Genomic DNA, 24947 nt, shown 5'->3' with positions numbered 1-24947 from the left:
CAGCACATGCAGCGCGGAAGCCTCCCCCGCCCTCGCGGCCCTTACCGTGTGTGCTGCTGTAGGTGCGAGAGCTGGCGGAAGGCCTTCTGGCAGTAGCTGCAGGTGTAGGGCTTGGCCCCAGAGTGGATGCGTATGTGCTGAGCCAGGTAGGAGCTGTTGGCGAAGCTCTTGGAGCAGTGAGGGCACTTGTGCGGCTTTGCCTCGGTGTGGGTTTTGGAGTGGATCTGCATCTCCGACTTGGAGTAGAAGGTCAGGGAACACATCCGGCACCTGATACCAGGGCGAAAGAGACAGGATCACACCCCCGTGCCTGAAGATACCTATCCACTGCTCGCTAGAAGGTTGCTGCTTACCCCCAAGGGCTAGCTCCTCCACCCCCAAGTTCTCTTCCCCCCCCTAATTCAGTTCTGGCGAAGCAGATCTACAATAAGCTACACTTCAACTAGGGCAGGGGTGGGAATATTCCATCATGGGGGACGTTCTGGGGCAATCACTGGGTGGGGCCCCCAGGCAAAACTAAGGGAGCATCCAGTGGGTGGAATTCAACATAGCAATACATGAAGGGTGCGCACAGGGAGCAAAGTCCACTCACACAACAAGACTTTCCCACTCTCTCCTCCCTAAGTGTGCCCCCCACAAACTTGTTCTGGGAGTCCCCCCTCCCCCCAGCCTTCCAGAGCAGTTTTGGGGAACACAGGGGGAAGAGAGGCAGGAAGTCCTATTGCATGAGTGGACCTCGTTTCACACATGCAACAATTGGGGTGAATCTACCTCGGGTAATTAACTCTGCACATTAAACTACTGCAAACTACTGAGAAAAGTCAAATGTTTTGACATTAGCTCAGAGCAAGGCCACTGAGAAGTGTCAGAAGACTGGGCATGGCCTGGGCAGAGGTCCAAGCGGTGGACAGAGGACATGAAGGCTGCATTTGGCCCTGGCCTCATGGCTCCCCACCCCCCTCCCCAGTGCCCTAGGATGTGGAGCTAAAGAAACCATGACAGATACCCATAATGGATGCAAACTGAGATGCCATGATACAAGCAATTGCTTTCTGCTCTGTAGAACTGAGTGCTGATTTTACTCAACAATGCAATCTGAATCCATGATATATAGTGTTATAACAGTCACTTGCCTTTCCCAAACCAAAGAGCTAATCTCTAACCTATTCCCAAGCCTAGGTAAGCATTAAAAATTATAAGACACCCCCTCTTTTCAGGAAGAAATAGCCACAATCCCTGCAGTTCACTTATGAAAAGGATGGCAGCTGATTGATGTGGAAACCCCTGCAAATTGTCTTAGTATCTGGGATACCCCTACTATTGGATGGTAAATGTTGCTTACTTACATTTCATTAACAACAGAACATGTCATTTTAAATGCCATTTCATCAATATCACCTTAACATTTAGATAATGCACATACTCTAAAAGAACTTCACACATTACAGGTTTTTTGTAAGAACACAACAGGGTAAAGTTGGTCAGTATCAGCCCCGTATTGCCGATAGGAGTGACTATGGCAGGCATAGGCAGACTTCGGCCCTCCAGATGTTTTGGGCTACAATTCCCATCATCTCTGACCACTGGTCCTGTTAGCTAGGGATCATGGGAGTTGTAGGCCAAAACATCTGGAGGGCCGAAGTTTGCCTATGCCTGGATTATGGCTACCTAATGAGTTGAGGGAAGGCAGAGACAAGATTTAAACTAAGGATTTCCTGATTCATACCCCCACCTTCACCATGCAAGGGCTCAGATACGCTTTATAGGTAGGAGCACATTATTCACAAGGAAGATCACATGTTCAGGAAAGTCATGTGACCATAACTCAGACGTTCTATCTCATTCTGCTTTGGCTGGTGGGAAGGAAACGGTTGCTCCATGATGTACAGGCCGCCCTTTCATTGTATCATTCTACATTTTATTTATTTAATTAAATGTTTTATTTCAATAAATATATTAAAATATGTTTTCATGTATTAAAAATTTGTTTATTTTATTAAATACAAGATAACAGTACACAGTAACAGACCAAAACAACAACTCCCATTTTAAATGCCTAACTGTCTTATCATATGGCAGAGACCATTTTATAACAACACAGAATTCAGAGTTCATATGCAGGTTTCCATATGAACCTGCCGGACCCTCAGTTCACCTTCTGAGGCCCTTCTACGCGTGCCTCCTCCATGAGAGGTCCGGAGGGTGGCAACAGGAGAACGGGCCTTCTCTGCAGTAGCTCCCCGTCTATGGAATGCTCTCCTGGGATGTTTGCTTGGCACCTTCATTGTACACCTTTAGGCGCCAGGCAAAAATGTTCCTCCAATGCCTTTTTAAATGTTATGGGAAGGGGTGGGGTTGGGTTGCTTTTGTTATTATTATGTATTTTGTGATTTTATCCTGTGAACTGTGGGTATAGGGTGGTATACAAATTTAGTAAATAATAATAAATGACAATAATAGATTACATGTCTTTACTTGGTACTTTTTCAGACCATTTGTGAAAGCAGAATGATACTGTAGGGGCATGAGCACATGGCATTAATAAAGCAACGCTTTCTGGATTTCACTCTGCCAACATTATCTATTGCTTGCCCTTTTTGGATAGATTTTTAAATAGTTCATGTATGAACTGGCATGCTCCCTTTTCCATGCAGTTAAAGCAGGGCTTTCCCAGACTAGCTATAGCTCCAACGCCCCCCCTCCCAAAATAGCCACCCGGACACAAGGCTTTGGTTTGAATTTCTAGGATTAACTTCCTTTTTCTAAAAAAACAAACAAAAATGTCTGGTGTCTGGTAAAATTCAACAGATGGTTTTGATTATGCAAAACCTTTTAAAAATGGGAGCCTCACATGAAATGCCACACACTCTGCAGGTTTGAGTGTAAAGATCTCACAACTGGATTTCCTATAGATAGAAAATTCTTGCCATAGCTAAGCTGTTAACTCATTTCCCCCAGCATAACAGTCCTCAGCAACGCAGCTGAAATGGAGCTGGCCTCTAGGAAAGTTTGCATAGGCATTCATTCCTCCGAGGAGAACAAGGGAAGGACAGAGAAGTAGCTGCTTTGAGAAAAAGAAGAGGGTTTTCAGTCTCAACTTTCCTTCCCAATTTTTCTTAGCCATTACATAAAAAGCTGGTCTTAAAAACTCCCCAATTTTCTTTCCTCAGTATTCAGAAAACTGTGTGAGGTTCTCAAAACAGCTTTCTAAAAGGTTGCCATAACCATCTCAGCCTCTAAAGCAGGCAGGATCGCTGTGTGAGATCCCGACCACACACTGCTAGAAGAATGAAGATCAATAGAGGGAATATCATGGCAAAGTTTCCCACTTATGAAACGGTGACAGAAAACTACCATAGGAAAGCAGGACATTTCTAATCCCGCAGATGAAAAAGAATGCGCTATGACACGTACAGTACACATTTTGTTTTTAAGAACAAAGTGGGGCGCTTCAGATCTTAAACAGGGAACAATGACCCCTACGTAGATATTTCTACATGTTGCGCTTCCCTATTTCTTGGCGCAGGGACCTCTGCTTGCGAACTCATCCAAATCTTCTGCAAAGCTGCCTGCAAACCATTCAACATGCAGGAATGACTTGGGTCAGCTACAGGGAAGTGCTTTTAAGAGTAAGGAGTAAGGCAAGCCATGAGCATGAAAACAAAACCGACACACACTCCTTTGTAGCTCACCCAGGGACCACGAAGACGCTTCTCCAGCTCTCTGACTTTCAGAAAAACATACCTACACTTAACTGGTTCTCCCCTCTAGAAGCATATGAACAATATTAAAAAATGTAAGCCTGGATACACTTCACTTGGGCTGAAAAGCTCACAGGAACACCTCCTTCTGGGAGAGTCCCTCCCTAGCTCACTGAGGGCGTACATGCCTTACATGCAAATGGCCCCCAAAGTTCAACCCCGCAGCAAGGCTGAGGAAGAACACAGCTTGAGACCTAGGCGAGTCAATGCCAGAATAAGCAGTACTCAGCTAGGACCTGATTCAGGATTTATGGATCTCTATGCTGGGACTGAGAGAAAGTATATACACCCACTGCTGTCATAGTAGTTATTAACCCATGCAAGCCAGAGAAGGAACTTCAGTGCTGCACTGTGAAAAGGTGGCATCCTTTTCAAAATCTAATGCTCAAAGCAGCCACATAGATCATCGTTGCAATGGTTCTATGTCCTCCGTATTTCAGAGAAGAGGCTAGAAAATTGAGCTTACTGAAATCCGACCTGGGGATTTACTGACTCAAAACTCATGCCAAACCAGCCCTCCATCAAACTAAACACTCAGTGCATACTTGGGAATCGGCAACTCTTTTTAAGCACTGAGCTCTTCTTTGCTCTTGACTGAATGCATCTTTCTAAGCCAACCACAGAATGCAAATAGTTGCCAAAATCAAACATTACACCACACCATCAATTTCCAAGTGCTGCGGGTTTCTTGTTCCCCCCACGCCCCCTGTAAATGCAGAAGCTGGGGGTTTTACTCTGAAAATATTCTCTCATTCATATGCATGCCTAAACAAGCTGATCTGGCAAACAAAGCTAAAACCATTTGGTTGTCTGGCAGTACCACCTTCAAACCAGTGGTGTCAAATATCCAGGCACCAGTATTAGAAACTCAGCGCCCAAAGGCTCCTTAAACCAGGTTACAGTCGCCAAAACAGAATGTCTAGTTGCCATTTTGGGGCCAGATGGCACAAAAGTTGCATTTTTCAACACGACATTTTGGTTCCTGAAATTCGTTCCGATTGTGCAGATAAAATACCACTAATAGAATTCTAAAGGATGCGTTGCTAGTGTGTGAAAACAGGCAAGATCCAAGGATCCCCAGGCATGCACCTCCAGATGGTGGAGACGTCAGGCGCCCTCCTGGCACCCGGGCATCCTCACAGTGGCTGATAGCTAGGCGCAAAATGCGCCTGGCAAATTTTGAACGCTGCCAGGCACATGCCCACTAGCACCAGGAATCAAGCTGCAACAGGGTTCAAGGACAAGTGCCTTAAGTTGGGGGACGATACCGGGTGGAGTGGGGAAAGGCTCAGGCAACCCAGACATACAACGCCCCTTCAACAAATGCTGAGAAGAGCTGGGTGAGTGCACTATAATATGAAGCATCAAAACGGTAATGGAAGCCTAAATCTCCTGCGGTTAGTAGCACTGGAACCCACAGATATCACACACAAGCATGCCCTGATGACTGGAAGCAGGCCCCGAGGCTCCAATGAAAGTATTAGGTGCCCTTATTCCTTCCTTCCTTCCAGCTGGTGAACTCTCCAACAGCTTGGGGACATGTCCATTTGAAGAGGAGCAGGGAGTCAATGTCAAACTCACATGGGATTATGCCCTGTTAGAAATTCCTCACCAAAGGCTCCAGAGGAAACTTAGCAGCCATAGGATAAAGAACAGGAAGCAGAGAGTGGAATAAGCAGGCTGTTCTCACAACAGAGAAATTTAATCAGTGGGGTCCCCAAAGGACCTTCATCGGGGCCTGTGGTTTTAAGCTTGTTCATCTGAAGCTAGGAGCGAGCAGTAATGTAGTCAAATTTGCTGAGAATTGTTCAGGGTAATAAAAATAAAGAGGTTGAGAGAAATGAGAAATGTTCAGTCAATGTTAGCAGGTGGGGTGATTGACTAGGAAAGCGATTTAGGATTGGGGTGGATAAATCAATGAAAAAGACAACTGAGGGTACAACAGTGTTGAAAATGACATTCCATGTCAGGGATCATTAGGAAAGGAATAAAAATAATAATAATTGCCAATATTGTAAGGCTGGAGTTGCAATTTTTCAATTGACTTGCCTAAGATCCAGGACGTCAATTCCACCTTTTAAATCCCGGTAATGGCAGCATTTGTACAAATCTATACAAAATTTATATGCAGGCAGCATGAGAGGGATATAGCACCGATGCCTCACTGTTAGACTTCCCACAAGGATCTGGATGGTCACTGTGGAAAACAAGACGCTGGACTAGATCAGACTACTTTGGTCTGCTCCAGAAGAGCTCTTATGTTCACTGCAGACTATGTTCACTTCACCACTACCATCATGCATGCACCTTCTCCTCTCAGGCAGGCATCCACACTTCACTACGTGAAGGCAGCCCTCAAAAGCTGGAGATGCACAAGAACTGGGAAAGACCAATGCAATACCATATGACCCCATGATGCTCTACAGTGAAAAAGGATAAGAAAAAAGGCTGTACCAAAACCACAAAAGATAAGACGGAGCCTCACAGTGGTGCCAAGAAATCAATCTTTATCAAATACAGTTCTTGCCTAGCTTTGCAGTGTTTTACAGAAATGATTATTGGATAGAGATTGATTTCTTGGCGCCATTTTGAGGCTCTGCCTGCTCAACCCCTTCCTCTGTATGCTGCTACAACAACCTGCTTCACGACTTCACATTCATTATAAGCCTTAGCTGCAGCATTTTAACTGTGGATACACAGAACCATCTTTCTTAAAAGTGTTTCAACAGGACGGACTTTGACACGCTCACAAACTGGACTCATTTCCAACAGAGGGGAGCATCTATCTCCACTTGATACCCACAGCTTTGGCCCAAAGTTGGATATGGCTGAATATAACATAACCATGTCCCATTAGGAGGCGGCAGTCATGAGAGGGCTCTGGGAAAATAGCCCTGTAGTTCTGGCAACAAAACTATTCCACCCTGCCTCATTGTAAGGACTGTATGAATGAGAAAAAACAAACCTAGCCTAGAGGATGCGATGGATGGTAGTTACATGGCAGAGTATCAGGAGCTCCTACAACTAGAACTCTTGCTCTTTTACCATGTGATGAGCTTCTGGATCTGTAAATAAAAGCGCTCCCTGCCTGCAAAGTATTCTTCAGCTACACAGTGACTTAATCCCAAGCCTTTTGTCTTCTCCCCATCCTCAGACTTCAAAGGACCACAAAAGTTATCGGGTCCAGTTGGGACTTTGCAACCTCAACTGTACATGCCTGCCCAGCAATGACGAGGTCTCAGAACTGGTCACTGATACACCAGAGACTAAAGCCAAGGCTCTGTGTCATGGTCAGGTGGGCAAGATGTCCCAACCCAACATCCAAAGCCCCCTTGAATAGCATCAAAGAGGAAGTGGCTAGTAAGAGGCTAGGAATTTTCAAGGGACCCTTCTATGAATCAGCCTGGGTGGAAACACTTCTGAACATGAGATCTTGTTAAAAGTTCTACTGTTTACTGAATTAAATAGCTTCACACTATTGCTCTTTAGGCACACAAAGAACACTGGGCATCGCATTTTGCTGCCTAAGCTGCTGTAGGTAACTGAAAGTCTCCCGCCACCCAAAGGCTATTGCTACTATAATTGTATTCTGCAGCACCTTCTCAAGATCTGACGATCCCAAAGCATCAGCGCCTATTTTTGCTTGAATAAACACTCAGAAACAACCACAGTTTTGAATATCAGTACTAACTTGAAGTGATCTTTTCCATGAACGAAACCAGAAGCTGGGAAGTCCAAGCTCTGACAACTATACCAAGTATTAACGCAGCCAGCACATCCTGCAAACCATGAAGTTCTAGGCTCCCCAGGGATCCTGGTCAACAGAGAGGAAGATTTTCATAATCAAAGTTTAGTGGAGGGGGAAAAATCAGTTACACTTTGTGGTGGCGATCTCACACCCACCACAGAATATTAGCTTATAAATTGGGCTGAAATACTTGCTGCCAGATTGGGTCCAATTGGTACAGATTAAGAGAAAAGATTCAACAAATCTACGTAGGCAGCAGTTATCCTGTTACAGCAATGCCAACCCTTTTAAGCTTCACTTCTATAGGACAGCAGCTCCAATCTGCCACTACTTCTAGTCTGTCCTTGTCCCCTTAGTAGGGTCACGTGAAATGCTGCAGTGATAGTAAGTCACAAATAACAGAACTCACCTCCTATGCGATTCTTAAAAGGTACAGGCAGGCCTATCAGGGTCTAGCAATCCCATTGCCCCAGGCTCTGAAAGCTCAATTGCACATCTGCTTCCTTATCCCTTACGTCTTACTTTGTCCTTGGTTCTTCCCTGCTGCCCCATTTTATTATACCCAACCAATAATAATTGCTTCCTTAGGTTGCAACTTTCTAGCCCACTTGCTTCTTCGTTCTGTTTCCTCTAACACAAGTTTTTTCCGAACTTGGGTCGCCAGCTGTTTTTGGACTACAACTCCCATAATCCCTAGCTAGCAAGACCAGTGGTAAAGGATTGTGGAAATTGTTGTCCCAAAACAGCAGGAGACCCAAGTTCGGGAAACGCTGCTCTAACCACTCCCGCCTTCCTTCCCTATGCCACCTACTCCCCCTTGACGCTGAGATATCTCTCTTTTTCATTAGCCCTTTCTTCCCACAACTCCAAGACTTCTTTGCTCACTAGGCCATTCCTCCCTCACCTGCTCTTCCCTCAGACTCTGATTTCTCAATCCATCACCAACTCTGCACTCTTCCATCAGCCACTTTGCTTCTGGGCTTCCTCTCCCTTGACCCCTTTCACCATTCTTCAGCCTGTTCCTCAAGGGCTTTCAAGTTTTTAACCCAGCAGAATTGGCAACATTCCCCTTTTTTAACCAAAGTTGGGCTGAAAACATTCTAATGTCTTTGCTCCTTGAGTACCCGGAACGATGTCAATGAGAATGTGCTGTGCAATCACACCTGATCATCCAATCAATGTCAGAGGCTCCATATTTTGTACTGCACTGGAGCAAGGAGTCAGAAGTTTCTTTGGTAGAAATGACAAATACCGAAGAAGCAAGCCATTTTAATCTGAAAAGCAATTTGCTTCTTCAACAGTCCTAATAAACTACTATAAGCACATTAAGAAACTACAAGTTGCATGCAAAATACTGCCGCCTCGCCCCAATGTAGTCATATAGTTTTGCTGGATTATGGCCACAGAGGACAAGCCAAGCCATTATAATTTGGAAACACTTGAGAGACACTAATAAGCAAACCAGGACAGCAGCCCTCACCAACTACAGAAGTCAACAATGGAAGTAAAAGGACAGAGTGCCAGCAGCACAAATCCTGCTTTGAATTCAGTTGCAAAACAAAAGGACAAGGTAAAACAGATCTAAGAACACTCCTCAGCACAAGTTCAAGACAAAATGAGCTGGCTTTTACCAATGCCCTATAATGATCCTGGATTCCAGCAAACTATTTCATGCTACTTAGTAAAAATAAATTTAGTATGCAAGACCATCTTACTTAAATGGAAGAGAACCCTGTAGTATGGACAGCAAACACCCCCACACAAGCACAACCTGTTCAGCCACACCGCATGTTACAGAGCTCAGCACAAGAGACAACTGGAATTGCTACTTGAGAGACAAATTCCTCAGAATTACGGAACAGACAGAGCAATAGTTCAGCTATGGCAATATACTGAGACTACAAATATCAAATATTCAGAATCCACCCTAGGACAAGGAAAGTATGACCATTCAGTATCTCATATTTACACAAGACTTGCAGCAGGTGGAATTAAATATGTTCTCAGCATAAAATTATAGCCCCAGGCAATTTGCACTAGCCTCTCGAGAGTCCAATACTTGCTAAAAGTTAACAATGGAATATAATCCTGGGAACTGAGGGCAACTTGTTTCTGTCTGGGCACCTTCACTGGCAACAAACAGACCAATCAAGCATTAGAAGGACACAACCATTGTTATCAAGGAAATCAACTTCCCAATCATTTTCCATGGTCACATTTGACTTCAAATCTCCATTTAGGCTGAGATGTTAAGCTTAGACCAGGCATCCCCAAACTTTGGCCGTCCAGATTTTTTGGCCTACAACTCCCATCATCCCTAGCTAACAGGACCAGTGGTCAGGGAAGATGGGAATTGTAGTCCAAAACATCTGGACGGCCAAAGTTTGGGGATGCCTGGCTTAGATTAAGGCACCCAAGACAATAAGGAAGCAGCCCCATGATTTCCTTCTTTAGCACGTTCACTTCCAAGCGACTTTTACCAGATATGCGAAGAGGTACGAGAACGCCAAAATCTGCAGATACTTTCCTCCTGTTCTGGTCCCTAACACAATCAACCAGCTGAGGGTGTAATCACTAACAAGCCTGCTTAGAGTTCTGGCAAAGGAAAACTCCGTATCTCAGACACTACAACCACCAGCCAACACGTTAGCATGCATTAGCATCCATCAAGGCTAGGAACCTCTACTCATAATGTATAGACAAAACTCATTTTGCACTACACAAACCTTTGCACTCAGCATCTGTGGCAGAAAAACTTAAGATATCACTAGCTCTCTAGGCACCCCCCCCCCCCAGTGATCTGGGCAAACCCCTCATTGAAGTACGAAATCTATAAGAGAAGTAAAGTGGAGTTTGAGGTGCTGTTTTAGCTCATCCAATTGAGGTCAGTCCAGAAATTGGTAGCTTTGCCTCCCCAGCCCCCAATTCTCTTTCTCGACTTCCCCTCCAGTTTTTCCTCCTACATCTCTGTTTTAAAACTTTTGTTCCGTTTGGGTTTCTAATGGAATGCATAGCCTCATGTTCTTTCTCCAGGTAAAGGGATGTTAAGGTGATCTACAAAAGCTTTGTTTTACCCCAGTTCTCCTATCACAAACCTGCAGCAAAGGAAAGCCCAAGAAGCCTTAGACCAGAGGATAACTCCTGATTATTAGCATCTCCCATCATCTTGGAATAGGCAACACCTGTGCCTTAGGCGCTTTTCCCTTTCCAATTCGTCTGTCTTTCTCTCTCCTGAAGCATATCTACCTTTTAGTGACAGGTACAAAAAACACACACACAAAAACCATGGCATCCCCTATAAAAGCCTTATAAGGGATGCCATGTATTTCTGGCATCTATTGCTGCCCCCTGTCCACAATTATCATGGCACCAACACATTGCTTCTTCTCATTCTATATGTCCTGATCCTCTAGAGATCGACTCAAATAGTTGCTGGTCCTATGTGAATGCGGCTGCTGTAACTAATCTTTTATTTCTGTAATTAACCATTTATTCAATTATTCCAGCATTGGTTGCTCATCTTATTGCTAATTCCAGAGTGGCCCTTGAGCCATGCCATGACGTTTGGTTCATGAGCCAAGACCATGATTAAACCCGAACCAATTAAGTCTAAAATTCAAAGTGCACACTAGCTGCCCATATGCAACTTTGAGTCCCATAACCACACCTGTATGTCTTGCCATCTTTGTGCTGGTCTTCATCATCCTCATTTGATAACACAAAAGGGTCACTCATCTCTGGCAGGCCAGATTCCTGTAGCCGCTTCTTTTTTCGACCACGAGCTTTGGGGGTTATACCTCCAGCACCTCCGGCTGCCCCACCCTCCGTGGCCCCCTTCTTGGAAAGGTCAGGTACGACTTGGAGAGTTGCCTGGGAGCCAGGGGGAAGCGCTGAGACAATCATTGGTGCAGAGATGGGAAAGGTTTGCACGGAAGAGGCTGTGGTCACCAGAGAACCAGAGGGAGAAGTGATCACCAGGCCAGGACCTGCAATGAGGAAAAAGGGAAGGGTCAGATTCCAACTCCATCTTTCAAGATGGCAAAGGAAAGAAGACCTACACATTTAACAGTTTTGCCACATAAGGCATTCCATATGATGCAGTAATTAAGACTCGGACTAGGACTTGGGTTGCTGCGAGGATAAAAGGGGGTGGGGAGAGGACAGCGCCGTCTTAAGCGCCCCTGTCGCCATGGCGCGCCAGATCTCTCCGGCGCCCTTCCGCCCCGTTTCCCAGCGTGGTGGGCGCGGCGCTGCTGCGCGGCGGGCGGGCACACAGCGCGATCTCTATGGCGCCCTCCCGCCCCGTTTCCCAGCGCGGTGGGCAGGTGGGCGCCGCGCGCAGCGGACCAGCTGGTCAGCGGGCGGGCGCAGCTCGCGGCGCCCTCCTGGCGGGCCGGCGCCATGGTGCACTGCGCCACCGGGGGTCTATGATGAGCCGGCCCTGGGAGAGGAAGAGCACTGAATGCTGGCTTTCAACAAATCTCACCACCACAATGACTGTGGTGCTCTTTTTTGGAAAGCATGAGAATTGGCTGATTTCTCTCGATTAGGGCCGGGTGATCTATTGATATATCACCCCAAACCGGCTGGCAGTTCATACTGTGCTATCAGTTTCATTTTTCTTTTTTGACCTGGCAATATATCACGAATCATGGTATGTGTTAGGGCTGGGCGATATATCATCCAAAACCGGTTTCAAGTCCGTATCATGATAATGATTTCATTATTTTTGACCTCGCAATATATTGTGAATCATGATGTGTGTGTTTTATGCAAAAATCACAGTGTGGGGAAAACCATGAAGCCAGCCAATGCCTCTACATTGCTCCATTCTTATTTCAGACACTGTGATATATCAGTATATCGTGATGTTTGTTGTTGTTGTTTAGTCGTGTCCGACTCTTCGTGACCCCATGGACCAGAGCATGCCAGGCACTCCTGTCTTCCACTGCCTCCCGCAGTTTGGTCAAACTCATGTTCATAGCTTCGAGAACACTGTCCAACCATCTTGTCCTCTGTCGTCCCCTTCTCCTTGTGCCCTCCATCTTTCCCAACATCAGGGTCTTTTCCAGGGAGTCTTCTCTTCTCATGAGGTGGCCAAAGTATTGGAGCCTCAGCTTCAGGATCTGTCCTTCCAGTGAGCACTCAGGGCTGATTTCCTTCAGAATGGATAGGTTTGATCTTCTAACAGTCCATGGGACTCTCAGCTGAAGATATATCACAATGTTGAAAACTAGATTATTGCCCAGCCCTATTCTCAATTGTGAAGCTGCAATGGTAGGTGGAGATCGTTTGCTGGTGATCCCCCAACCCTGCCCAGCTCCAAATCTGAGGAAGGCTGTGGATTGTTGACAGCTGCATGCCAAAAGAACCCAAAGAGCCTGGGCAACCCATGGCCTAACTGGGACCTCCTGTTCCAGGCTTTTCCTGCTCCTGGGCAGGAAAACTGTATAAGGAGAAGTTGACATTGCTGCCTGAGAACAGTTGGGCTGACCGTCAGAACTGAGATGCAAACTCCCCCCTCCATTCCCAGCCAAGTAGGCAAGAGGCAGGGGAGCTGGTGAATACAACAGAGGAAGGGTGTAATAAAGACACAAACAATACAGTTGCACCTTAGATCCCGAATGCCTCGTGAGTCGAATGTTTTGGCTCCCAAACCCGGAAGCGAGTGTTCCGAGAACCTTCTTTGTAACCTGAACATCCAATGCGACTGCTGCGGTTTCTAATTGGCTGCAGGAGCTTCTTGCAGCCAATTGGAAGTCGCGCCTTGGTTTTCGAATGTTTAGGAAGTTGAAAGGACTTCCGGAATGTATTCCATTCGACTTCCAAGGTACCACTGTACAGGACTGAAACCAAGACACTCATCTAGGCAACAAGTGGATAGTTAGGTATTTTATGGGACAGAAGCATTCAGGCCATACTGTGCGTTCGGACAGCATGCTCTTCTTTTTTTAACCATCTGAGACAAGGATTAGTCTTGCTCTTTGACCAAGAATGGCCCAAGCACCGTTTCTTTGAGCTGCACCCCTCCACTGCTACTACACCCGCCCAATCCTCTCACCTGTTGTCATGAGCCCAGCAGACTGCACAGGCACCACAGTGATGTTCTGCGTCACGGAAGCCTGACTGTGTGGAGTAAGCTGTTCTGGCTTGGTGTCAGAATCCATAGAAATGTTGGTGGGAAGGGCCACAGAGGTGGGTACAGTCAGTAGGGTGGGATAGTGGGCAGGAGCCAGACCGCAGCCCTTCTCTGAGGGCAAGAGCTGCTCCTTCATCTTGTTAATGAACATACTGTTGTCAATCTACAGCGGGAAGGAGGAAAGGGGAAGAGTTTAGAATAGCTACGGGGTAAACACTCCATGAAGCATGTTGCTACTTGGTTACTCCTTACCTGTCCTGAGACTGTGGGCACTGCTGGCCAAAAATATGGGGAGGAGTTGAAGTGAGATTCTTCCATTCTAGCTGGGGGAGATAAAGACAGAGAAGGGTTGATGTTAAACCAGGGAACCTTTTTATGTTACTACTGAAACACAGTGACTTTCTTATTTCAAGACAGCCCCAACTCTACTCCTGACACTCCATGACCTTGCTAAGCAAATTGGGGGCTGCTAATATGCTCTTATGTTCCACAGTCCAAATTATCCAAAATTTTCACTCTTCCTTCCAGTGCACTGCTTTGGGGGTCTCTCAACATCCACCTGAGACAATTTTGGAGGATGAGGAAGGAGGGTGAAGCTCTCTTAAGCTAATAGGAGTTGTTAGTTGAATCCCACCTATGGGCTTCATAGAAAGACGAGAATTTTGTGCTGCTTAGACCAACATGGCAGGAGCTGGGGGGGGGGGGGAACATTCATGTTTCTCTTGCTTTTCTCCTGAAACTTTGCCCAGATGACAAACAAAATACAGAAAGGGAGATGTTGCACAAATGCGCATGGTTGCAATATTACCAAAATCTTAAACAAAACGAATACCTTCCTTGGTGTGGAACTTTGGATGACAGAACTGCAGAACAATTCCTAACAACCTTGACAATGACGGTTCTCTTCTCAAGCTCTGGGAGGAAGACCTTTCATTGCCTACAGACAGCCACCCAATCTTAAGCAACTCCTCACCCACAATAATACAGCCACCAGACTTAACATGGACACTGGTACCAGAGCCAGCAATAAACCCAGATGACAACTTTGCTGCCACATACACCCAGACAATAATAATAATAATAATAATAATAATTTATTATTTATACCCCGCCCATCTGGCCGGGTTCCCCCAGCCACTCTGGGCGGCTTCCAACAAAACAGAAATTCTAAAATACAGAGATCCATCAAACATTAAAATACAGAAATCCATCAAACATTAAAAGCTTCCCTAAACAGGGCTGCCTTGAGATGCCTTCTAAAGGTCTGGTAATTGTTGTTCTCTTTGACCTCTAGTGGGAGGGCATTCCACAGGGTGGGTGCCACTACCGAGAAGGCCCTCTGCCTGGTTCCCTGTAACTTGGCTTCTCGTAGTGAGGGAACCGCCAGAAGGCCCTCGGAGCTGGACCTCAGTGTCCGGGCAGAACGATGGGGGTGGAGACGCTCCTTCAGGTATACCGGACCGAGGCCGTTTAGGGCTTTAAAGGTCAACACCAACACTTTGAATTGTGCTCGGAAACGTACTGGGAGCCAATGTAGGTCTTTCAGGACCGGTGTTATGTGGTCTCGGCGGCCGCTCCCAGTCACCAGTCTAGCTGCCGCATTCTGGATTAGTTGTAGTTTCCGGGTCACCTTCAAAGGTAGCCCCACAACACCATTACTGGCCCCAACAACATCAAACATACCATCTCAGGACTATTTAATTGTTCACCTTCTAACATTGTGTATGCCATCAAATGCCAACAGTGCCCTTCAGCTCTCTATATTGGACAAACAGGCCAAACGCTACGCCAAAGGATAAACGGACATAAATCTGACATCAGGAATCACAAGACAGAGAAACCAGTAGGAGAACACTTCAGTCTCCCAGGACATTCTATACAAGATCTCAAAGTATCTGTCTTATTACAAAAGAATTTCAGAAATAAACTGGAAAGAGAAGTTGCTAAATTGGAACTTATTACCAAACTTAAAACCATGGAGAGACCTGGTCTGAATAGGGACATTGGATTCTTATCTCATTATACATGATAAAGCTATTTTTAGCCATCTCACCCCTTGCTTTTTCCTGTAAGACCAATTGCAGTCGTTAACAGTCGTCAACAGGTTTACCACACCTATCAGCCAATCACCCATTCCCACCACCCCTCCCCACCCTCTCACAATATATAAGGGTCTGGTGACTTCTGTTTCAATGTATCTGAAGAAGTGTGCATGCACACGAAAGCTCATACCAATGACAAACTTAGCTGGTCTCTAAGGTGCTACTGGAAGGAATTTTTTAATTTTGTTTCGACTATGGCAGACCAACACAGCTACTTGCCTGTAACCGAGGACACAGGCAGCAGATAAAGAACCTTGCATTTCATCATTCTGAAGTCTATTAATGATTGCTGAATACTGGAAGTTCGAAAGAGGTCTCATTTGCTTCAGCCCATTGGGATGCAATGAGGTGGAGCCATATGGCCCAAATGTTCTGCTGACTTTGTTGAGCCAAAGGATATGTCTCTTAGTTCTGAATCCTCTGAGATCAACAGGACATTAAAAAAACCTTTTCTCTCTCCCATATGTGTCAACAAAACACCAAAGTCCTGGGTCCGGACTCCCTATTTGTAGTCACTCCCATGCTGTTAGTACACAACTCCCTAAAATAGGATATGCTTGATCAGTGCCATCCAATCTTAATTTTTCCTTCAGTCTGGAGGCCTTTGAAAGACCTGTAGACCTTTGAAAAAACTTCACTGCAAGAGTCAGAGTACTAAAAGAATACCCCAAACAGAAAATGCAATGGTGAATTTTTATAAAACACAACTGACATCCTTATGGGTATGTCCTGGATGTTTCACCTCATCATACACCCTTTACATTTTATGACAGACATGCCAGGAAAATGTTACTTTATTTTTTAAAGTCACGTCCAGAGCCACCCACAATATTTCATTATTATACATCTGAAGTGCATGCCAGTAGAGTGTTGCCAATAAATCATGTTCCCGTAGTTGAGCCTTAATTTAAGTAGGAACAACAGCTAAGGAAAGATAGTTTTACGGAATTTTGTAAAATAAACATGGAGAAAATGTGAGTTTTACACCACAGCACAACTTCCACAATGGAAAGTTTACTTAATATGATAATGCATACATATTTTCTAATACAAAACATGCAACACAGGCCCCCAATGACCTCTAATGAACAATGGTTGCTATCCTATGCATACTTCCTTGGTGGTAACTTTAGAATTGAATTATACAGAAAGGTTATTTCTATTGTCAAAGATAAGCCAAATAAACCTTTTTTCTCACCTCCAGTCACCCATCAAGGGTTACCAGTGCAACTTTAAAGCAATACAAACAAACATTCCAACCAAAGTTTGTATTTACTGACAAAACAGAACAATCTGCAGAAAGACCACATTGATTACTAACATGCTGCCACATATTCAAATTTCATTCACCTCCAACTTATAATTACGGAGTTCCCAAGGGTTTCCATCAAAGATTAAATATGGAGCAACAGAACTATTAAGAAACATTATTCTTGATATCGCCGATTGTTCAAAGCCAACCAAACTTATTGGGCATGCCTCAGGAGGGCGTGTTTAATTTTTCAACTTTCAAATTCAAAAAATGAGGGGTGCTAAGGACCTGAGAACTCAAAATATATTTTGGTTAAATTCATATATTTTAGTTTTGCTTGGTAAGTAACATGTGTGCAAAATCGTAAAGAAACCATTAAAAATGATTGTCAAGCACTTGCAGTTGGTTATATTATATTACCTGACATTTTCAGAAAATAAAAATTTAAAAAATGTTTTCAAAAAGTAATTTAAATGTTGTTCAATCACAAAAATAACAGATTTTAATTCCTTGCACCCAAAAACTTATTTTTAAGAGCCCTCACCAAAGAAATTTGCAAAAATTAAGTTTCAGCTCCTAAAATGACATGCCCTAATGCCTCAGGCTGGACTATAAAGTACTATGGACAATTAAACAAGCTACAGAGAAGGGATAGTACCTTATACAGAAATAAGTGTACTCAAGTGCCATATTTCAGGGGACTAGCTACTAATATCTGATACATCAATGCAGATTGCAAACTAGGACCTGTGCCCCTGAAAGGCCTGAGAGCAAGATGAGGTGCTTTTAAGGGTAAAGGGACCCCTGACCATTAGGTCCAGTCCTGACCGACTCTGGGGTTGCGCGCTCATCTTGCGTTATTGGCCAAGGGAGCCGGCGTACAGCTTCCAGGTCACGTGGCCAGCATGACAAAGCCACTTCTGGCGAACCAGAGCAACACACGGAAACGTCGTTTACCTTCCCGCTTTCGAACTGCTAGGATGGCAGGAGCAGGGACCGAACAACAGGAGCTCACCCCGTTGCGGGGATTCAAACCGCCGACCTTCTGATCAGCAAGCCCTAGGCTCTGTGGTTAAACCCACAGCACTCCAGCAAAGAAAAAAGAAATTGCAGATACAAACACCCTGTTTACAATTCAGATTGTGGGGAGCAAGAACTCTTATATTGCAATGCTAAGCTATGTCTATCCAATGTTAAATATAAAAACATTAGACACCACCCCCCAGAACATACAAGAAAATATAAAAACAAAGCAGCAACTTATCCAGTGGGCATGATCCACCTACTACAAGTCCTCTCCTTTCTGGAACTCTGTTTTGCCACCTGCTTCCATGTAACCCAAATGCCCTCCCTGCACAAAACCACAGCAGTTCAAGAAGCCACATTTTAGAACTGGAGTGAGGAAGGTTTGTTTCAGCATTCACACTGCAGCCCACAAGAGAACTGTAATGCACTTAAAAGCTGTACACTGAAAAAAGAGGATAATTCAGTGGGGAAGCATATGCAGCCCTTGCCCCTGGGAGAAAAGCGAAATGAGGAACCCATTTAAGCCCATAAGGAAAACTCTATCAGATCAGGCCATGGGCCAAACGCCTATAGAGAGCACCACTAGCTGGGCATGAAGCCACACACACACCCCTACCCACTATGCTGTCTGTCCCCAGCTTCTGGCGTTCAGCGGGATGCTGCCTCTGACCATGGAGGTTCCACGTGGGCACCGACCACCTTACCCTCCGCAAACCTGACTGAACCCCCGCCACCCTTTCAAGCCCTCCAAACCGCCGTACATAACGCGACGAGAGAAGCGGGCTCCCTTCTCCCGGTCCCCGAGCCCCCAGCCACCTGCACGCCGTTCAGCAACCCGCCCCGCCGCCTCAGAGAACCGCCAGCCCCCGACCCTCCGCCCGTCAGCCTCCCAGCCCCCAGCAGCCACCCCCGCCGCGTCCCTTCGCTCGCACTGACCCCGCCCGCGGCCCCTTGCTCTCCGCCCTGCCCGGGCCGAGGCAGGGAACAGCGGCCGGGCCGACGCGGAGTCCAGCGGCGCACGGGCCACGAGCTGAGGTGGGGCAGCCCCGGAGCCGCCACCGCCGACGATGCCGCCTCCTCCTCCTCCCGCCGCCGCCGCCACCGACGCTCCCGCGGACAGCCAGGCGGACAGCAGGCAGCCCTTGTCTTCCGTTTCCGGGTGACCTAGGCCCGAGAGGGCTCCTTGCCGAGGGAAGCCGCTCATGTTTTCCCGCCCGCTGCCCATCGCCCGGCTCCTCCCGCCCGGCCCGGCCCCCGGAGGCAGCCCCCAGGCTCTGGCCCAAGTGGCGGCAACGGCAGCCTCCTCCTCCTCCTCACCGGAAAAGGGGGCCGCGAGTCACTTCCGAGGGCGAGGGGGCGGGGTCTGGCAACTAAAACTTCCGGGGCTCCCGGAGAGCTTACGGCTGGACAGAGGGCCCCTTCCCAATCCCCCCCTCGCGCGCGCCGGAAGTGACGGGGACGGCGGCCGAAAACCGGAGTTCCAAAACAGAGGGCAGCGGGCGCGACAACGGCAGCCGTAGGGACCGGGTCTGGCGGGGCGGCTCCCCTCAGCTACGGGCTTGAAGCCTGTTTTCCCCTCCTATGGGGAGGCTACTGTTTTGTTTCCATTATGCATGTTGTTGTTGTTTTTGGCTTGTACCTGTATTTTTTATGTTGTAAACCGCCCTGAGATCTACGGGTGGAGGGCGGTATACAGATTTAGTAAGCAAATAAATAGTAATAGCTGCCCCCGAGTTAAATCGGTAAAGAGGGCTGGCTCGCTCGCGTTGCCTTCCTCGGCCCTTTCTCCAGGCTTTTGGCCAGATAGCCGCACTGGGGTGATGGCTGCAGCCGGGGGGGGGTTAGGGTCTCTCTTTTTCTCCCTCCCCCAGTGGGATATTTCGGATCCCTTTCCCGAGCTCGGTCTCTCGGCTGCCGTTTTAAAGGAAACGCCAACCTTTTATCTTTCTGAGGTTACTCAGAGGTTAAGCGGGAAAGGCATTTCTGCCTCAGGGGCCAGGAAGAAGCAGTCCCCAGTCCTGCTCTGTAGAGTGTTTATTATTACAGGGGGAGAACAATTTGCATGAGGGTTCAGTTCCTGGCCCCTGTGTCCATCGGTGGAACGCGCATAAGCCCCTTCCGCCCTCTTCCAGGTCCAAAAGGACTTGCGCTTTGGCAGTCACTTGTCATTTGGATGTGTGCAAAATGGTCACCACCTGTATTATTATTGCCTAATAAATACAAATGCATTGGAATGGCTGGCAAACACTGGGGTGCCTATGTCTTGTTTATTGTTTATGTTACTAATATACAGAAGCAGATTTAGGGTACTGGGTGCTGAGTACAGAACAAAGTGAGAGTGGGGGGGCACCGAATTCAGGTCTTTCAGAAATTGCTGAAATTTGAAAGACTAAAGTCTGTCTCTGCTAATAAGGTGTGTGTTTTTCAGCTCTTGTATTGTAGATTACCATGTGATCTTAGGATGAAGGGCACTGTATAGGCCATAATTATTGTGCTTGCCATTGAATTATGTTGTCCTTGCTACTAAATGGATATTAAAAATGGATGTGTGATTCCCCCACACCCAGAGTCTTTATTGAGTGATTGCCAGTATTAGCCATAATGTAGACCCATTGGTTTCAGTGGGTCTACTTTGAGTATGACTAACATTCAATATCACTCATTGGTTTAACAGTGGTGTTACATGCTACTTCAGCAATGAGGTAATGCAAGAGGCAAGAACTAGTGGAGAGGTGTATTGTTTACACAGTTGGTGGTTTTCATCTACAATGCGATGGAAAATTACCCACTATAGTATATCTAAAAGGAAAAAAAAACTACGCCCAACAGATTTTACTCCCACGTGATCTTGCTTCCCCACCCCCAGTGAGTATACCAGACATAACCACCTTAGTTGAAGTTCCCAACTCTGAAACTTGGGAGACTTGTCTAGCCCTTTTCCTGAAAACCTTTAAGAAGATGGTGAAGACAGTGTTGCTTCACTAGGCCTTCAATAGTGGGATGGTTTGCTCCCTCTAATTAGTCTTATTACAGCAGGTATCTAAACCAACATGCATGTCCAGCACAGACATGTATTCACACAACCAATGAGAGGTTTAAGATCTTTTGCTGGAGTTATAATGTGTGCCCATTTGTGAATATGTGTTTGCCTCTATTCCTGTCTAAATAAAACACCTGATATCCAGTAGTTTATTCTGGACTGGTAATCCTAAAGACCTCTTAAATGCAAGACTGGTGACCCAGTAATTTTTAGAGGCAAGCAAACAGCTGTATATTGACACATTGACTAAGAAAGCTTGTTTCAGACAGTGAAATTACAATTTAAGCGGGCAGCAAATCCAACCATACATACTGTACACACCTTGATCTAAAGAGTGGAATAATCCCTACTCGTTCTCAAAATCCTACAGAAGTGAGCACTAATTTAAGAAATGGAGGTGGAGGGAAGGAGAGTAGGCTATACCTGTTTCTAAGCGTATGTGTGTTCTTGGGAGCACTGAATGAAGGTCATCGTTGGAGCTAGGAGAGCCACTGATTCCAAATTTTAGGATTCCTTTCCAGGCGTGTCCAAAGTCCGTTTTGGGGGCCTAATCTGACCTGCCAGTTGGTTCAATCCGGCCCCTGTGGCAGTTTATTTCCTGGGGTAAAATCCAAAAAAAAGCTCAACAACTTCAATCCTAAAAAAAGGTCAACAACTTTGGTCGGCCCTCACACATGTTCCCTTCAGGCAGGAAAGTTTGGGCACCCCTGCTTTGTATACTTCTGATCAAGGCATGCCAGTGGAGGGGGGGCCTTGAGATGAACAGCTGGTTTTATTGTGCTTTTGAATTTATCCCAGAATTTCTTGCCTGCTTTGCCCATCTTGCAAGTTCAGTGTTTTGAGTGAAAGTCATCCTAGTGACTTGAACAGGCTACCTTTTTGTCTGTTGTCTGCCTCACCATGACCTTGATGACTCCCATTTGGGAGTCTGAATACACCATACTTGGCAACTTTATTTACATGCATTGACCTTTATGCAAAGTGTGAGGAACTCAGGATATGCCTGAATGCCTTCAGGATGTGTTTGGAGTTGAGGCTGGTATCAGACTTCTACCAAGATCAAGCAAGGTTCACGGTGCAGAATCTCATGTCCTATTTATGTCAAATCAATCTATATACATATACCGTACTATGAGCTTCAGAGATCAACCATAGAAATAAGCTCCGATTCACACACCTACTCACAGTTTCACTCTTTGACTCTGCTTGCTGAATGAGCTCTCCTTTTGCTTTTTGTGCTGCTGAACATTTTAGCACATTTCTTGCTTTTAAATTTTGTGTGTTCGTTTTATGATTGTCGTGCATTGCTTTAGAGCCCCTTAAAGCCAAAACACAGCTTGTACATTTTAATACTGTATGAATAAAAGTGCAAATGATGTCTGCAGGGAACGGAATTGTACCAACCTTGAAGATGGGATACAGCAAATGTTTTTAGCAGTCCCAAGTCATTTTGCTACCTGAAACAGATTTCACATCCCACTATTTAACATGGAACACAAACCTCTGGGAAATTTTCTTGCATAAGTCTCACTGAAACGAATTTGGGCTACATAACTCTTGTGCATTTCAGTGAAGCCTATGCATGAATTATGTAAACAGTAGAAATGGGGATAGCATTTTAAATTCTGTTTCAGGCACCACCATGACTTGCCACAGAGGATGACTTCAAATGCGCTACCCTTGCTCCCGTTCTTAAAAACTGGCTGTTAGCCATGACACACAGATGGAACCTCAAAGACCAGAGTTCCCCTCTGCTAGATGCTCAGGCCAGCAACAGGACACAGGTATTGTCCAATCCTAGTGGGCTACAACCTGCAAGGGGGTGGCGGAGGCACTGAGCTGAATTCACCTGACCAGGAAGCAGAGAGCAAGTGTCCTTTGCAAACACAGCCTATCCAATGAACAGTGAGATGTTCTTTGAGGAGGTCTGGACAGCATAACGGCACATGACAATTTCCTCCAACAATTGCACTTGGCACTTATCTTTTGAAGAAGCTACGGGGATCATGGCAGGCTGCAGGGAAGTCCACTTTTGAATTAACAAATTTTATGACACAAAAAAGGGTCACATGAACAAATGTTTAATTACTATTTGCTGATCTTTAATTTTACTGTTTACTATCATATTCTAATGGATTATTGAATATTGCTTGATTTGATACATTGTCTCTTTTAAAGTTATAGTGACTTTTTTTTTTATTGGATCAGATTCTTACGTGTGTGATCTTTGCTATTTTGTTGTTTCTTCAGCTTGTGAACCGCCTTGTGTATAGCAATATGGAAAGGCAGTATACAAATTAAAAGTGAAATGAAATTAAAATGATGACCTGATTTATATAAAACAATTATATAAATTATATATCTATACCTATCTAATAAATTACAGAATAACAACTATATAAAACAATGTTATAAACAGAACAGAGCAGCTTTTTGCTTGCTTTTGTTTTATAATCAGTCTGTATGTATGAATTCATCAACATCAAAAGGGGGAACTGGTAGAAGCAAATGCTTTTTAATAAAATGCAAGTTTATCTTGTGGCAAGTGAGGCAAACACCAGTGAAGAAGAAAAAGATGAAGATGATGAAGATGAATGAATTTTGATCATATCAACAAATGGGGAACTGCAAAGGAAATAGCTTTCTTTTGAAGCATAAGCCAGAAAATGATGGATATTACAAGGAACCTTCCCATGGGTTTATTTCCTTAGCTGTCATAATCAATATTTTAAAGCTGTTGCCTTTCACCATAATAAATGCAAAAGAGATGATAAAGGAAGAGGAAGAAAATGCATAAATTTTAGATTAAAAGCAAAGAGCTGGTATATTTTAACTACAGAAAGTAAGCATGTAGCCCCTTTATATATTGACTATTAATACGTCTAGCTACATATATCTGCAGTTTAATTTATTACCAGATTTTTACTGCAAAACTGCTGCTCAAAAGCAGCCAGATGATTAATGTTTTGTATTTTGTTTTAAGATTTGCAGACAAATAAGTAATGACACTGACTGCCTACAGTGTTTAACCAAAAAGGGGAGAAAGTGTGGATATTTATCAATCCCTTTGTAGCTAAGCTACATATTACATAACTGAAGCACATCATCTCGAACCTGTCACAGAAGATATTCCAAAGATTTCTAACTCTTTTGTAAAAAAAAAAAAAGTTTTGAGGCAAAACATGTTTTTATTTAGGATGCAATACTAGATCTGAGTGATCCTGGCTGATGGGCAATTATTCAGTGGAAGCCTCGCTCCATTCATGCCCCCCGCGATTGAGGGGGCTGTAGATATATGACATCAGCACGCCATGCAAGCATGCCCCACAGAATGCACACATGATGTCAGCCCGCAGTGGGGCATGCTGACATGTCATCCTGACACCCCACGACCTCTGTGCTTGATGCAAGCATGGGGATGATTTGTTTCTGTCATTGCCAGGTATGCTCTGGGCTGCCTGGGGCAGTGATATCATCCATATAGAATGACACTCTCTGGAGGCATGTGGCGGTGACCATAGCCGCAGCCTTGCATTCAAACAGAAATCAGTCATGATTCTCTCTCTCTCTGTTCCCAGCTTGCTGCTTTTCTTCTAGCTAACGTCACTCCAAACAAATTCAACTCTCGCTCTACCTACAAGTTGGGGGAGGGCCCCCACCCATTTGCCACCTCGCCCAGAGCCCCTTTCCTTTGTTCCCCTTAATGGCTCATCACCTGGGTGATCGCCTTACCAAGAAGCGAACCTGGCTTATGTTTTAACGCTCGCGAGATCCAGGGGTTAGGAGGGTCTTCGGCGTACAGCCTACTTCCCAAACTCAACTATTTTGGGGTTGTGTGGTCTTGTCCTCCCCTCTAGGGCTAATGATGCACTGGATAAG

General features: G+C 45.4%; 1 protein-coding gene across 8 annotated transcripts in view; it reads right to left on the bottom strand.

Annotated features, from left to right (window-relative positions):
- The window catches only part of ZNF384 (zinc finger protein 384), a 30670-nt gene extending 9463 nt beyond the window's left edge, over positions 1–21207 (bottom strand). For 2 of the 8 annotated variants that reach the window (XM_060269167.2, XM_060269168.2), the window contains exons 1-6: positions 18965–19338; positions 13901–13971; positions 13571–13811; positions 11177–11495; positions 7453–7575; positions 46–270 (exon numbers count right to left, since the gene is read on the bottom strand). In XM_060269167.2, the coding sequence (XP_060125150.2) occupies positions 46–270; positions 7453–7575; positions 11177–11495; positions 13571–13811; positions 13901–13971; positions 18965–19253 (1268 nt within the window). In that variant the 5' untranslated portion in view covers positions 19254–19338. Of the gene's footprint in view, positions 1–45; positions 271–7452; positions 7576–11176; positions 11496–13570; positions 13812–13900; positions 13972–14456; positions 15773–18964 lie in introns of those variants that run through there. The other 6 variants (XM_035140918.3, XM_060269171.2, XM_035140917.3 and 3 more) reach the window with 6 other exon arrangements.
- Between the last annotated feature and the right edge of the window lie 3740 nt (positions 21208–24947).

The sequence above is a fragment of the Zootoca vivipara genome, chromosome 15 (assembly GCF_965207765.1).
Source record: "Zootoca vivipara chromosome 15, rZooViv2.hap1.1, whole genome shotgun sequence".
Taxonomy (NCBI): Eukaryota; Metazoa; Chordata; class Lepidosauria; order Squamata; family Lacertidae; genus Zootoca; species Zootoca vivipara.
Note: the sequence above shows the minus strand (reverse complement) of the source record. Positions and strands in the feature narration are given on the sequence as shown.